The sequence below is a fragment of the Mastacembelus armatus genome, chromosome 15 (assembly GCF_900324485.2).
Source record: "Mastacembelus armatus chromosome 15, fMasArm1.2, whole genome shotgun sequence".
NCBI lineage: Eukaryota > Metazoa > Chordata > Actinopteri > Synbranchiformes > Mastacembelidae > Mastacembelus > Mastacembelus armatus.
The window spans coordinates 13869342-13885699 of NC_046647.1; the positions used below are offsets into that span (position 1 = coordinate 13869342).

Here is a 16358-nt window from a genome sequence, read left to right on the forward strand (position 1 = left end):
TCAGTTAATGGTAGTGGTGGCTCTGCATAAGTAGTGAATAACTCTCTGCCATCAGGCTTGCATATGAACACATGTCTGAGTTTGTTCAAGCTGTGTAAACAGGTGGCCGTGATCTCATGTGCCAATAGGAACCTCAGTGAAGCTGGTCAGTAATTGGGGTGATATATATATTATATTTGTATGTAATAATTCTACTTTTTGAGTGTTGGGGCTTTCCTTTATTTCTTGGGTTGGGAGACACTGTAAAAAGCAAACAATTTTCCTCTGGGATCAATAAAGCTGTCTGATTCTGAATCTGAATCTGAATATTTTATGGACAACATATTGTAGAGGCTACAGCCTGAGAAGACTAATGCAGTGGCTCACTAATGGTAACCTCCTGTAAGTCATTGCAGTAGTGAATGTAGTGTGATTTCAGTGGAAGATCACACTAAGGCTCTCTAAGTACTGTAGCTGAGACTATGCTGCTACAGTGAAGCGACAAAAGCTTAAATTTAAGTCATCCAACATGTCAGCAGGGCATAAACAAAGACCATCTTTTTGCCTCGTACCATGTGTCAGACATTACTTTACTGCACAGCTGTGATGTAGTTTGACTCACTGCAAAGAATGAATTTTTCAGAATGTGGAAGGTGATGTTCAGAAAACCAACCACTGGATTGGGGCACAAAGGGTGGTGAATGATGTTTAGACTGTCATAGTGGTGCCAGTTGTGAAAACATTAGCGGACATTCGGATGACATGACATTTCTTCATAGTTTTCCTTTTCTTCCCAACAAGCAATGTTCCTGGTCCCTGGTGTTTAATGTTGGTGTGTTTAGAATAATGTGGTGTATCATTTTGTTTCTCGACAAAGTTACTTGAGAAAATGTCTCCTATCCTCAAAATATCCAACTTTTATTTACTGAAATATAGACAAACTCAGTTTAATGTGGGCTGTGGTTGCTATGGTAACTGTGTACACTGCTACCCAAATATAAACAAACATCTGCCTGACTATTTCTGCTAGCCAATACTTTTTCACAACACCTTTTCATTTACAGATCAGGTTGCATTCTGCAGCAGTAGATGCAGCTGAATCTTACACATTGCACCTTAAAATAAAAACGAGCAGGAGTGGATAGAGTGAAAGTTACTGTGACAGAATTCTACACGATTGAAAGTAAAATTGTTTATCTTGCATGTTCGAGGTATCGCTTGAAATGCAGATGAGCAGAGAAAGGGTGTGATAAGGAGTATGCAGGGTAAGATGAACAGAACAAGTGACAGGCAACCACAGAGGAATCGAATGAGAAAGAAAAGACGTCATGAAATATGTAGACGGGGAGAAGGAAACCAGAAAAACTAGAGACAAAAAGAGACAAAGAGATGATATCAGAGCAAATGACACATTAACAAACGAGAGTGTGAGATGTTTTCTAATTCCAGCAGACAAACACACTGTCAGCCTGAACCTGCTCTGGATGGTGAATGAGTTATGATTTTCTTGCTTGACAGTCTTTCTCAATGACACTATCCAAATCAGCCATTGTCAGCCTGAACACGTGTATGTCATTTTAAAACTAGGCTCCCTTGTCATCCATATCAACATTCAGCACAGTGTTGCCACTGTAGCACCTTGACCCAACAGGCACTACTGTATGATAATCCAAGGAAGGCTAGTCAGCCTTGTATGAGACACAACAGCACGTATTCAAAGGAATATGTTATGTACAATAGACTGACCCTGGATGGTGCATCCCACAGTGATTTTGCTAAGTTGACGAGTAAAGAAGTAAAGAATAGTGGTGGAGATTCATTTCAGTGCAATATCAGATTGACGTTTGTCTTCTGCTAACAGACATCAACAGACAGATGATGTTAGATGTAAAATCATGATCTTTCATGAGACAGAGACTCCCCAGCCATGTCTGCTTTGTGAAGCACACCAAAAGCTCAGTGCTTCAGGGAAAAGGGTTAAGTCACTACTAATTATTTAACAGTGGCGACTGATGCCATAAGACATGGCAGCTAGTTGTATCACATTTTGGTGTTCTTGTTTATATCATTGTCTGGTGGCATTAGTTTCAGTGTCAGAATAACCGTCAGTGAGTCAGCACTTTCTGTGCAGTGGGTGTACCGACCCAGTGTAACAGTTCTCTTCTGTTTTGTTTGTCTCGCTTGTTTACCAGCTGTATAAGAACTCGATTCTGTTGCATTAGGTCAAGCTCTTCTTCCAGGCTGCAGAGATGTAGACTGCAGGCCTTTTTCTGCTGCATCCCTCTGGTACCAGAAGTCAGAAAATATCCCTAAGCATAAATTTCACAGGGCTGAGCAGCTATCTTCTTTTGTCAGCTCCCAATGTCAGAAATAATAAGAACCAGCTCTCAAAAGTATATTTAACACTGGTACCACAAATGCACAACACAACAAACTGGGTTCCATTGTCAATCCAACCATTTTGATGTTCAATATATGCTATATTTTGGGATTGATTTCAGCTTATGCTACAAAGCAGCAGCTGTAACATAAAACCCCAGACAAAGAGGGAAGGCAAAAGGTAACTTTCAAGCTACAAAACTTTGACTCTATATGGCTATTGTATACATTGGCTCATTAGATTTCACACAGAGCAAAGCAGTAGCAAGGTTCTGCAAGAGCTATTAAGGCCATGGTGCAGGTCAGATAACATTATATATGTCTATAATAGGTTCTTTTATACACACAGAATGAGAATTCACCTTATTATAGTACATTATATGCAAAAATTGATAAGGAGGAAATAGTGTGAAAATTGACTGTGAAAGGGAAAACTCCTGTTCAGTCAAGTTAAAATAACATACCTGATAGAATAACAGGCTTTAGTGTACCAGACCAACTGATTTCAGGGACTGTAGGTTGAAATCATGTTCAATTGCATTATATCGTGAGGTTTCTGATCACTGGTGTAAACAAAACAGCATTCAAAGTTTGTAAAGGAACTATTTATTATAGGGCTGTTTTATTGGGTTTTCTGGCACTCTACAGGTCCTATTATATGTACTCCCTGTATATAAACAGTAACTTCTGTATTAAGCCTATTTCTGTTTTTCTGCCTGTCAGTTGTCTGTAGGGTATAATTTACACCAGTGAAATACTCCATCACAGTTGAGATGACACACGTAGGTTTAGCATCAATAGTATTGACAGGGATAATATGTACCCTTATCTTAGCCTGTCAGCAGGGGTGCGAGCATGGGGAAAGAGCCATGGATGTTTATCTTTCCAAGAGAAGAAAGCATGACGAGATTTAGTGAGTGAATGAGTGAGAGCGATAGAGAGACGATTCACTCTTACCTGGCGGTGCAATATTGCTGTACACTTAAATGTTGAACTAAGCTGTGGTCCAGCTGCCATATTATATTGATCTCTCCCATTTCTCATTTCTGTGTGGTTAAGAGCTATCATGTTGTAGGAAGCTGCCAAAATCAGAATAGAAGGACCCATTCATAATAAGCAAATAACAGCTTCTAGTCTCCTCTCAGCTGAGTGTGATATGGATGATTTGAAGATTTTATGAGTCTTTCATTCACAAAAACATTTTGGAAAAAAAAACCGCCACAGCTAATTTTCCCAGCTGAATACTTAAAAGCCATAAATGACTAATTTAGCAGGTGAGTATCTCAATCTGAGTATTTTTTTGGACATGATCAGTAATTTGTGCAGAAAAGAAGAAATGTGAGTTATGTTGATACACTGACAGTACACAGAATTACATACTGGTAGATGTATCGATATGATAGCTCTCCAAACCAGTCCCTAGTTTCCTTTGCAGTTGTTTTTTGGCTCGAACTTTTGAGCAATTTAAGCTTAAATTGAATAGTACTGCATATTATTATTATAATAAGTTTCAAGTAGTTTCTTCATGAAAAGATTAAAATGAAATGCTGACTCAATGGTTCATCTTCTTGCAAATCTAAACTCTTTATCACACAGTAATTTACAGCATGAGGTATAAACTCATTATCCCATAATTTCACATTTAGAAAAATAAGTATGTGCTCATCCTGAAAATAAAAAGAATGGCTATAATGCAGTCTAAATAAATCAATCAAAAATATTGTTCTATCTGCCTTTGGAAAAAAAACCCCTCTTTTTGATACAAAAGACATTTCATTCTGAATCATGTATTCCAAGCTGTCGCAATTAGATCAGAGTTACGATGTCACTGCAGTGTAGAGTGGTGCTGACAACATTGCAGCATTTATCTCAGTGGTGACTCTCGCCTTTAAATCCCAGGACTGAGTCAGAGCAAACTAAATGATACTGTCATATTTAGTCTGTGAAATCACTGAGACAACCCCAATTTATGCAATGTTCACTACAGCAGTGGTGTGGTGGTTTGTCTCATTCCTGCGCATTACACTGGTAAAAAGATTTTTATTTTTTTTTAACAGGGAAGCAGATTGTGTGGCAAGAAATTGCAACGTCTTCTTTCAGCCCAGTGTCTTAATGATAATTTCCCCCTTTCCCTAGACCATCAACACAAAACTGCACTGGTCTGATGAGGTGAAGACTTCAGCAGCAAAATGGCGTGCTTTTGTTTATCAGACCTAATCACACAGCAGATGTTTTTTCAGTTGTGTGTAGGAACATGAAAGATAATGCTTACAATCTCCCAGACCCTTTGCCACTCTCTGGATTTGCTGACTCTTTAGCAAAAAATACATCCCATTGTAATGGTAATTGTATCAGGGGTTTCAGGATATGCAGTGTTGATTAGAAGTGTTTAAAAATTCATTTACCCTACTGAATTCACAGTCCATTGATCAACCACATCACTACTGAGAAGAAAACGACTGTTTCTCCATGATGGGTTTGATAGATTAGTAAATGCGTCTTTCCAGAGAAAGCATCTGTTGTTTTCATCCCCATATTGCAACTCCTTTAAATACCATGGACCTGCCTCTGCCATCCATTGATTTCCATCCATAATAGGTATACAAAGATTAACTGATGCATATCAGAAAATCAATACAAGAGTCACAGATATGGACGCATCAGTTCAAAAACTAGATTCTGACCAAATTATTTTTAAAAACAGTCTAAAATTTAGTTTTGCTTCTTGCTTCTTAGTTTCTTCTTCTTTTCTGGTGTGCGTGTGCCCCCTATAGTGTCCTGCTGCTCTGGATTGGACTGTATTGTATCATTGCAAATTGTTTTGTATTAAGTCATGAGCCATGTATCAAGATACAGGTTGATTCAGAGGTTGATGCACATCAATATCATTAATCAATATACACAGTCTCCACACATTTATCATTATTAGTTCAAATAAATAGAATTTAAATAAAGCAATGGATTTAGTGTGCATTTACATTATCCAGGCAACTGTAGCTGTTCCTTAAAGAAAAAGTGTATAGGACTACTGTTTTATGCTGACATTAGGTATCAGATAGCTAGCAGGAAATGAGTGATGGCTCTGTCCACAATGCTGGAATATTTAAGACTCATTATTCCACCATTATTATCCTTGCCAATGACTGTGGAGCCCTCCCACCTCCTGTCAGTAGGCTGTCTGCACCTTAATGGGCCTGGGGGTGTCCATTAGGGAGCCAAAATGGTGGCAGACAAACGTTAGCCACAGTTGGCGAAAAGTGGCTTAGGGAAAGCAGGTAAGAGCTCAAGATCAAAAACAAGAAAAAATTATTTTATCATAAATAGAAGTAAATATTCTCAAATCGCCTGATTGTGGAAGAAAGTAAAAATAAATGACAAATGTCATTTGCCAATTACACATTTGATTATAGTAATTATGTCAACATATCCCAATAAATCTCATATTAATATATTTTAGGCCTGCAGTAATTATATTCATTTTCAATCACTTGTTTCCATCATTTTCTGATTATTTTTTGTATATGACATTTTTTAAATGGTCAATGCAAGTTGTGAGAACTTAAAGTGACAGTTTCAAATAGAGTCCAAAACCCTAAAGGGATTCCATTAAAAGAATATAAAAAATATGGCAAATCTTAACATTTGAGAAGCAGATACCGGAGATTGCATTTTATGACTAAGTGATTAACCAAGTGATTGTTTCAACACTAATATAAATATTTATGTCAAATTTGTAGTAAGTTTGATATATTAAAAAACGGACACAACTGACACATTTAGACATTTTATCAGTGATGGAGCATAAAACATGACTTCCAGCTGAGCAGAGGATTAGCATTTTCATGTTGTGCTACAAAATATAAACCCCTGCTGCACATGGTGGCCTCCTCTGTCTCTGTCTGTCCCCATCCTCACACACATAAACAGTAACACACATCCTGCTCTAGAGAAGCACATTGTCTTTCTTGCAGTCTCCTGAGCATTCACGCAAAAAGCTACACCATTTCTTGTGCTCTTTTCCTAGTTGCTTCTGGTTCTGCAGTCTCTTTCTTGTTCTCGTTCAAGTAGAACAACCGCAGTGCATCTCCCTGTACCGCAGCAGCCTGACATTCTTACTTTCCCACTTCTCCTCAGTAGGTTGTTTAGTCCCCCATGCTTCACACTGCCTTAATGTAGTCCCGTGCTTGAAGTCAGCAGATGAACTCGTCTTCATTTGTCACATTAATAGTCCGCCCTTCTGCCATACATTCACACGTGTACACAACCTTTTCAACCTTTCTCCTTTCCCTGCACCTCCTTTTTCACACCTCCCCTGGTATTGTTAGATTTAACTTGATGGTATCTTACCACAATATATTCATGTTGTGCAATCCTTGCCGTGCTTCTTATAGAGCTAAATTTCAAGGCTTTGTATGATATAATATGGGCTTAGGTTGCAGCGGTAATATGGTTTGTGCAAAGTTTTTGCAGACATTGAAGTAGACTATGTAATGAGGTGGTATTATGAAATCTAGTGAGAGAACATTTAATTGCTATTTTGTACAATATGCTAGGCTGTTTAGGTATGCTGAAATTATGGGAGCCATGCTGTGTGAGAAAAGCTGACTTGAATTTTAAAGGCAGCATTTGCTGCAGCTTGTCTCATGTCACCTGCAAAATTAGACACTCCCTGTTGTAGATTATATAGCTCATAACAGAAATAGAGCTTAAAATTAAACGCAAATTCAATATTCCTCCAGCTCAATCCCAGCCCAGACGGAGAGAGCTACACGCTGGCTGCCTGTCCGCCTGTTGGAATAAGTGATGTCCTACTCGCCCTTGTCTCAGAAACCTTTTTTCATTTGGAGTTGTCTCACTCTCTCTTTCCTGCTACTTGCTTATTTCTCTGTTTTGGATCATGTATCCAAAGCGTGCAAATACATTAGGTCAAGCATATAGGGTCAAAAACTGGAAATCTGGAAAGAAACATGAAAAGAATGTCATCTGTAGTGTCACCGGTTATAGCTTAATTAACAACATAGCATTTGGTACGTTATGAAAAGTGCCTGAATAGATGCACAGTTTTAGCTTGTGTGTAAAATTAGGATCTGTTTTCTGCAGATAAATGTCATTTGAATTTGAAGAGTAAAATAATGATTCCCAAATAGACCAGATCAGTGCAACCTTGGGTCTAACAACTGTCTTAAAATATTTACCACCACTCAGTACAGATTTTTTTGCAATATTGTCAAAGATGGCATTTTCATCTCTGAAAGATATTTGGCATTTCGTCCTGACAGACATGCTGACCTAATACTGTATGAGCGGATCTAAAACAGAAAGTTACATATGTAAATAGAGATGTGCAGTAAGGACATTAAGACCCAACAGAGACACTACAAGGCAGCATGTATCTGCAGTACTAATCTGTGCTGGATTGATACATGGATTTAACCATGTATACAGGAAAGAGAGAGAGTGAGTGAAGGCTGTGTGGGACAGTATTTGGGTTAGACTTATTATTTTACATCTAACTTTTTCCAACTAGACTATTCTTGATTTTGTGATGGATGCTTCCCACTCAGTCGCCTCCTCTGTTCTGTGTTCAAAGTACCACACTGACTCATGCACCTCTCATCTGCTGTTTTCAAGTGACTATTACCTTTAGCAAGCATTTTCATTTTAATCAGCTGTCTCATTTTTGTCTTGGGAGACGAGGATTAGTGGATGCCCCCCACTGAATCTCTCATCTACACATTATAATACAAAGTCAGTACGAAGCTCTCTCTTCTGTGATCTGTTCTTAACTGCAGAGGCTCAGATGTAATCCTAAGTAGGGTACACTAAAAATCATCTTGAATTCTTAAGCCAAGTTGAGTACACTTTCTTGAATAATGTACGGCATTGTTACAACTTGACAATATGATGTTTGAAAGGAAAATCTGGTTGGAATTTATTAGCCTCCAGCTTGGATCGACTTGGAAAGCATGTCTAACCATGTTCTATGTTGTTCCTTTTCCTCTTTTCCCATCCTCTTTTTTTCTTCATAAAACTACTTTTTCATATTTCTTTCCATTTTTTTTCTTTTCCACCTCTCATCCTCTCCCAACCTGCATTCTTTCCTCGTTGCTCTTTTTGCGTCATTCGCCACATCTGTTCCCTCTTTTCTCTATACAGCATGCGAGTTGATGAACCAAGGGATCCTTGCTCTGGTCACATCCACGGGCTGTGCAGCCGCAAGTGCCCTGCAGTCTCTGACAGATGCAATGCACATCCCCCACCTCTTCATCCAGAGAAACGGGGACGGCGCACCCCGCACCGCCTGCCAGCTCAATCCCAGCCCAGACGGAGAGAGCTACACGCTGGCTGCCCGTCCGCCTGTTCGAATAAGTGATGTCCTACTCACCCTTGTCTCTGAACTCTACTGGAAAAAGTTCATCATCTTTTATGAGAGCGACTATGGTAAGTTAGGACGAGTGAGAGCGGTTGAAGGCCAGATGTCTCCTATAAAGATGACAGTTGTAAGCAAGACGATCTCAGGGAGATATTGGGCTTCCTCTAACAGAGAATACACTGAGCTGGAACTCACTCCTACACAGACACACACATAACTAAGAATACATGCTGCTAAAAAATAAATCAAAGTTCAGTAGAAGTTTTGGGGAAAAAAACAAGAACTCATCACTGCATTCATCATTAGAAACATCCTCATGAAGAGACAAGTCTAAGCCTAATTGGCTCATTTATGGCACTAGAGGATGAGGGTGTGTCACGACGGTACTTTAAATAGTCTCACGTTTTTTAAATTTCTGTTTCATTATTCTTGCTGCGACGCCCCTCTGGACCAGACCTTTCTTGACCCACATTTACCCACAAGTCAAAGGACTAAAGATTGAAGATTGATTGGGAAGGCAGTGTAGTGGCAGAAAAATGAAAATTGTGTTGCTGCATTGGTATTCCTCGGATGATACTTTGCCACTGCTGGCTAATCTTTTTACTACTTGGAAGAGTGCAATCTAGAAAAGAGTGTAAATCTGTTTTATTTCTTCAGTACAGTTGAGCTATGGTTGATATAGAGCACAGTAAAGCAAAGCCCTCAGGGATAGCCACCCACAACCCCCCACACGATTCCAGTCACATGTAAATGTGTGTGACATATGGCTTTGCATTTACACAGATCTATCCTTTTTTTCCTGACACTGGCATTGTCTGCACTCAGCATTGAGTTGGATCAGTTTAAAAATCCACAATGATCTGTCATCTATCTGTTTGACTAGCTTGCTTTCTGTTTGGCTTGTTATCAAGTTATCCATCCTGTCTATCTGACTAACCAGCTCCCTGTTTGGCTGAGCAGCAATTTTACTATCTACCAATCAATCCAATCACTAAGTCACATCCTATAAGAAACTCTTTATGTAAAATACAGTGCACCATAACCTTGCCAGTGCTGTGAGGAAGGAAGCTATATGCAACAAATGAAGGCTCAGTTTAACAAGGATGCAGTAGTGAGAAATAATTGATGGGTATACTGGTTCTACCAAAATGTCCTTTTTTAAGTCTGACAAATTAGCTGATACAAAGTCGCTGCCATTGACATTTGTACTTGTGTTACATCGGTTAACTCAGCATTTGTTTAATTAAGGAATGTAGTGACTAATTAGGATGCTCATGACAGAACAGTCAAAATACCCAAGGTGCCTGTGTTGAAGCCGTGTTGCAGTGACCTACACCCCTGCCTAGAGAGAAGAGTACTGTGAATCTGTGTTAACACCCGGTGAATGTTGAGCTTATATTTAATGTGTGTGCATGAGGTGAACCTGTTGCAGCAGTTTACTTAGGTCATGTATTTGTATTTATATGCATGTGTATTTATCTTTGAAAACTGAAATGATTTTTCAAACTTGTGTTCAGTATAGTTCAGTTCAAAATCCAAAATATTTTTACTTTAAAAAATATAGATATTTATATATATCTATATATATAGTTCAAATCTTATATGCTGTTTTAATAGAAGCAGCCACACAAGAATAAAACAGTTGATAATTTAAAAAAAAAATTAGATTGAAATAAGGATAAAAAACACCAAACAAGATTGTGAATTTCACATTGCATGTCTGGCTTTGGTAGCTGATAGTTTTGGAACTTGGTTTGCCAGATATATTTTAGTCAGTACCAAAAAAGTTGAGTTACCAGTGCTGCACACCCACACGCCCACAGTGGAGCTCTCAGTTGGTCTGGTGAATTACAAATCTTTACTGTTCCATTTTGTTGTGGAATGTTCTGTCGATTTGTCAGAGTCTTTACTCCTTAAAAAAACATTAGAAAGGTGTTGGGCTTTAACATGTGCAACAGAGGTAACACGAGCATTGGGGAGATGTCAGGGTACAGTGTGTGCATAGTCACACAGTCCCATGGAGATATCTAGTCAAGATACATGAAAAATACATCAAAAGTAGTGGGTTCAGGGAACAGGGTTAAAGGCCTGTGAGTTATAAAACTACAGTGTGACACACTAAAATTTATTACAATAAGTTAGACTGCCTTGCCTTACTCATAGAATGCAGTAAGATTGTTTAATGTTGATTAAATGTTAAGAATTGAAACATTTGTTCACCATGTTTTTTTTTATTAGTTTTTTAAGATATTTTCAACAGTACAGGGGTATGTGTTTTTCAGTTGATTTGCCCCAGTTTACTTTACTAATCTGGATTCCTCCTTCTTCCTTCACCTTTCATAACCCTTTCAACACATGCTGTCATATCAGTCATAATCTGACAGTGGCAGGGAAATTATATAATTTTACTCATAGCTCAGATCAGGTTCTCAGTGGGATCTTGTCAAAGTCTGTTTGTCTTCTCTGCAGCTCTCTAGCTGTCTTGACCATGAAAAGGGCACGAAGTAAAACATTAGGATATCCCATGCACCAGGAAAGTTCCTCTCATGATATTTGTCACATTCTTGAGTCATCTCCACTGAACAACAAAGCAGAAACTAATATTTTCATAATTGATGTTTATATGGGGTGGCCCTTATATGGTGAAGCTTTCCTAAAGCCCAGTTTGATGTAGGTTTTGCGTGTCCAAAACCCAAAAATAATTTATAAGTCGAAGAAAACCAGGAAAAAAAAAAAAAATCACATTTCAGAATGCTGAGGAAAAAATTTCTGGCATTTCTGCTTAAAAAAACGACACACAACATTATGATTAATTTTCTGATAATTAATTAATCAACCCATTGTTTCAGCTTAGGTTTCATGCAAAAAAAAAAATTGAAATACCAAAAAGTACTGAGCTTCTTGCCTACGACTGTGCTTTTATCACATCTATCTATATATACAACATGTGAAAATGAAAAATATCACTCGCTTCCTGATGTACTGCAAGTCAGACATTGAGACATTACGCAACTATCAAATAGCAGTTACAATATTTTGGACTGTAGAATCTTGCCAACATTGGCAAAGGATGATGTTTTTTCTTGTGTGTGTGTGTGTCTCTATCTAGTAAAACATAAAGCATCACTGACTGCAGAAAAATGTACGTTTTTGATTCTTTCAGAGATTTGAAAGATCATGAATTATCTGCTATCCAAAACCCATACCAGAACAAACCAAGTGGCAGATCGAACACAGTAAATGTAAAGTGGGTGTGGATTTTATGTGATGGATTTCTGGACGCAGTGATAACACTGTGCTCACTGGGCTGCTGTGTCATCAATTCGCTGATTAGTGCATTAGTCTCTAAGAGAAGATGTTAGAAAAGACAGAGCACCTACTTGCATGTAGCCCCAGGCTTTACGCTGTATATCGCACTATACACAAGGAATTGTCCAAAACTGCATTATCTATATTACACCTATCTAGGCAATTATTATTGCAATCCATCAATTTTCTTTAATTCATAGTTTTCTGGATGGTGAGAGCAGCACCAGGCTTTGAAGGGGACAGAGGTGGGAGGGGACAGAGTGAGTTTTTGTATTGTAATACAGCTTTAACAGCTGGAATATTGACCTCAGGGGCAAAGTGTTTCTCAGTGTAATGAAGTGTGTCAAGGAAGCCAGTTCATTCCAATCTCCACCAATGCATCAGTTGCATAAAAAACACATTATGCAAACAGTTTCTAAAGGCCCAACTCTTCTGTTTTCATTCGTCATTGCACATTTCAACATATAATTTTACTCTCTTCTGTGAGAGCATTTTCCATAATATCATTGACAAGTAGCAGAAATTTGTTTATTCTTATGCTACTGCTCCATAGGAAGTAGGACAACATTATATAAAGACCACAGAATATTAACTTGTGTGCTTTTTACTTTTGTACCTTCAAGCAAATAAGAGAGAACAAAGTTATAGAATCATCTCATAACAGCCCATTCCTAACCAAACCCTTCAGCTTTTTCCATTTTGTTTAGTCGTTTGTTTTCTTTTGTCCTTTTTTGCTTCCATTTTTCCTTGCAAATTCTTGCTCTGTCATCAAGGACCACACATCCCTTGCACATTATTGGCATTCATCTGCAACCACCCACAGCGCTCAGACATCACAAGAAGCTTGATACAAAGACAATGGATGCCTGTTGTCTTTTGGTTGCATTTGAATGACTGAATCTGCAGTTAAAGGTGGACTTGTAGAATATCGCAAGGTGTATTTTTATTCCGTTTTTTTCTTACATTTGACCATGACCAGGCACAATCCAGGGTCATGCTCCTTACTCTACTTGTTTTTTAAACCAACCTCATATTTCCATAGACACTGTTCTGCCGGATGGCTGCAAATGGAAGAAGTCAGTCGTGCCATGCTGTGTTTGCAAATGCAAAATGCCTCATAGAGCTGCTAGAGGAACCGTAGACTCTGAGCCTTATTTTAAAGGTTTGCAATACATTATCTGGATTCCTTTTGTACATGCTGTAAAAGGTGTGCTTAGACAGTACTCACAGTTTTGTGTATGTAAAAGGAATACAGCTATTGATTCAGTGGGGGAGAATGAACAGTGGGAAAGCTATCTGCAAACAAAAGCTTCTCTAAAATTGTTTTGTCATTTTATCATAACAAGCACAGCATAAAAGGAGACTGAGGCACAATTATAGTATATCTTTGAGAAGGGTCGATTTTCCTGAACATCAGTGGGCTGCATGGCAGATCTGTCTGAGTTAACCTGCACTTAGTAATGACTGTGGAGCAGCAACATCTGTCTCTGCTCTCCCTGTGGTGACTGGCTCTCTGTTAAAGGAGGAGAGAATTAGGTTGGGATTAGGTGTGAGATTGATAAAGCTGCTTTTGGTCCCACATAGGACGTGACTCCTAATGAGAAAAGTGCACTTGTAACACAGGAAGGGTCTGAATGTAGACAAACACAAAGGATATCTCCCGCAGAGTTTGGACCCAGTCTATAATGCGTATTGTGAGGGTGAGGTTTTGAGACAGTTCTGAGAAAATAAAGCAAGTCTTCTGAGAGCAGTGAAAATGCTTCCATACAATGCCATGGTCTGTCTTATTCTTTTTATTATGTCGAGTCGAATTTTATTTGCATAGCCTGATATCAGATTGGCTTTATTCTTATACTTGTTACTCATTTTGTTACTTTATTGCATTTTTGTTAATGATGATTTTATGCCATGTAACACTGCCAACTCAACTGTCAGGTAAATTCATAGGGAGTGAACAAGCAGGTGACCTTTAATTATTTGGTTTCTGTAGAAAAATCAGCATGTAATTAATCAGTCATCAAAGTTTTCTCGAGGAGGAGAAACATGTTTTGCAGTATACATTAGTATTGGCAATATATACATTATCTAGTCAGGGATTTTCAACTGATACTAGCCTGTATTAAATATCCTCTGGAGAAATTCACCTGGAACCAACAAGAACATTTTTTATCCAAGTGATTAAATTATAGGAAGTAGGCATTATACAGATATTGCATATCATTCTATATACCTGCTGATTCTTCTTGCTAATAAGTCAGAAAGGAAGAAATAAATCCTACATGACCACACAGAAAGCACCTAAATCTTTTAATGAAAGGTAAAAAATATTCGGTAAGATCTGATTTACATAATTTTGTGATTTTAATTAATTCCTGACTTTTTCCTTTTTACTATTTTATTATTACATTTTCATTGTTCCAATTGTTGCATTCTGGCTTACCTGTCTTCTTTCCAAGCACATAACAAAACCTGAGTAGGTTGATTAATTTTATTCCCCTCCTGGACTATAACTTGCAAGCCAAAAAGGCAATCACTGTACAGCATCTTTGAGAACAATCACCGGGTCCAGACTGAGACGATAATTCAGTCATGGACTGTAGCACCAGCCAAGCCCGTTCTGCACAATCAGATTGCTTCTAATGTAACCACTTGGTTGATGGTGCTTTCTACTAGTTTGTGTACTCCTTGATCAGCAAAAGATAAATATACCTAACAGAAGTATAATATGTGAAAACCTGCTTGATAAACAGACCATGGTTAAGTCACAGTAACAGATGTAGATCGGTCATGTCCAAACAGAAGCCCAGGACAAGTTGTGATCAGTTGTACTTGTGTACAAGTTGTACCTTTAATAGTTCTCACCCACAGAACTCCTTATCTAGGAAGTTGTGTAGTAATATTTACATTTTTTTGTTAATTTATTAACAATCACAAATCCAAATCTCCCATTTGCAAATGGACATTGAGTCTAGACTTTGACTGTAGATTGATGGGCAAAAAATGTCATTTTATCAAATTAAAATAACAACCACAACACAATAAACCTTGCAAAAGTTCAAGGGGCTTGAATACTTTCTGAAAAAATTGTATATACCCAGTTACAAGTTGTTGTTTTTTTTTTTTTTTTTTTTTTGGTGTTTCAGTGCAATCTAATGCAGTCCAGTACTGTGGTCACTTTGAGGACATACAGTGTAGGTGGTAATTTTGTGTTGGATGGATAATATTACATTTGATCTACAAATGAGAAGGGGACAGTATATTACAATACATAATATATTACAATATTAGTTTCCCTGAGTGAACATACAGTGTCACTTTTCCTATATATCAAGAATGAGAGTTAGAGTTGCATCAAAGAGGGAACACAGGGAGCCAAGGCCGGCACAACATTTTCATCTACTTCTCTGCATATCCCGTGATGTGGTACAAACTAACATGCTGTTTTCTGTTTTTCATTGGCTCACCACATTTCTCCTCTGAAATACTGTTACATTCCTTCCAGGATATACTGTATGCGTATATCATTTTTAGGTAGGGGTTAGTTTTTGTTTTGTTTTTTTTCTATAAAAAGTTGTGTTTATTTTGGCTGTTACAATAATAAAATATTTATTTTAAAAAATCAATAATTCAAGAATCCTATTGGAAGTAAATAAACACCATTTCCAGCCTAAATTCTCAGTAGTTCAACTGTTATTTTTTTAAATATAGATTTGGATTAGATTTTTTCACCCATCATGTATTCCCAAATTGGTGCCTGTACTGTAGAATTGCTATATTTGTTTTTGATATATTTTTATGGTATATCTTATCAAAAACTTTGATAAAAAAGTTTTTGCTACAGTCTCTTCCACTAATCCACGTTATATCCTTTTTGAAACAATGTTGAATTAATGTCATTTACTAATTCTTAGAGAGATCTAAGAGATCCATTACCGTGGACACAGTATTATTTACACAAAGATCAACTGGCCCTGCAGGCCGGTTACCTGGCAAGAGGCCTGAAATGCCCCTAGAGCTTATGGGCAATTATGGGCAATTTAAGATCTGCCCCCAAACGGACGAGCTAGTGGAGCTGACCAGAGTTTACTGGGAATGCAGCCTGGTATGCTTCACAGAAACATGGATGAATGAACTCATTCCTGACTCTCTTGATATTGGATGAATGGTTTTCAGCTGGTGAGGGCAGACAGACAAGTGAAAGGGTATGGACACTCTGGGTGCTGTGGGTGGTGCCTTTGGTGGCGGACTGATACGCCCACAGCGTAGGAAATGACAGCATGTGTGCAATTAGACTCCCTGGCCGTCACTGAATTTGTCA

The 16358-nt window shown here is 38.1% G+C and overlaps 1 protein-coding gene across 1 annotated transcript in view; it reads left to right on the forward strand.

The window, feature by feature from the left end:
• The window catches only part of grid1a (glutamate receptor, ionotropic, delta 1a), a 194147-nt gene that overhangs the window by 109787 nt on the left and 68002 nt on the right, over window positions 1-16358 (forward strand). The window contains exon 3 of the mRNA XM_026309551.1: window positions 8515-8799. Coding sequence (XP_026165336.1) covers window positions 8515-8799 — 285 coding nt within the window. The remainder of the gene's footprint in view (window positions 1-8514; window positions 8800-16358) is intronic.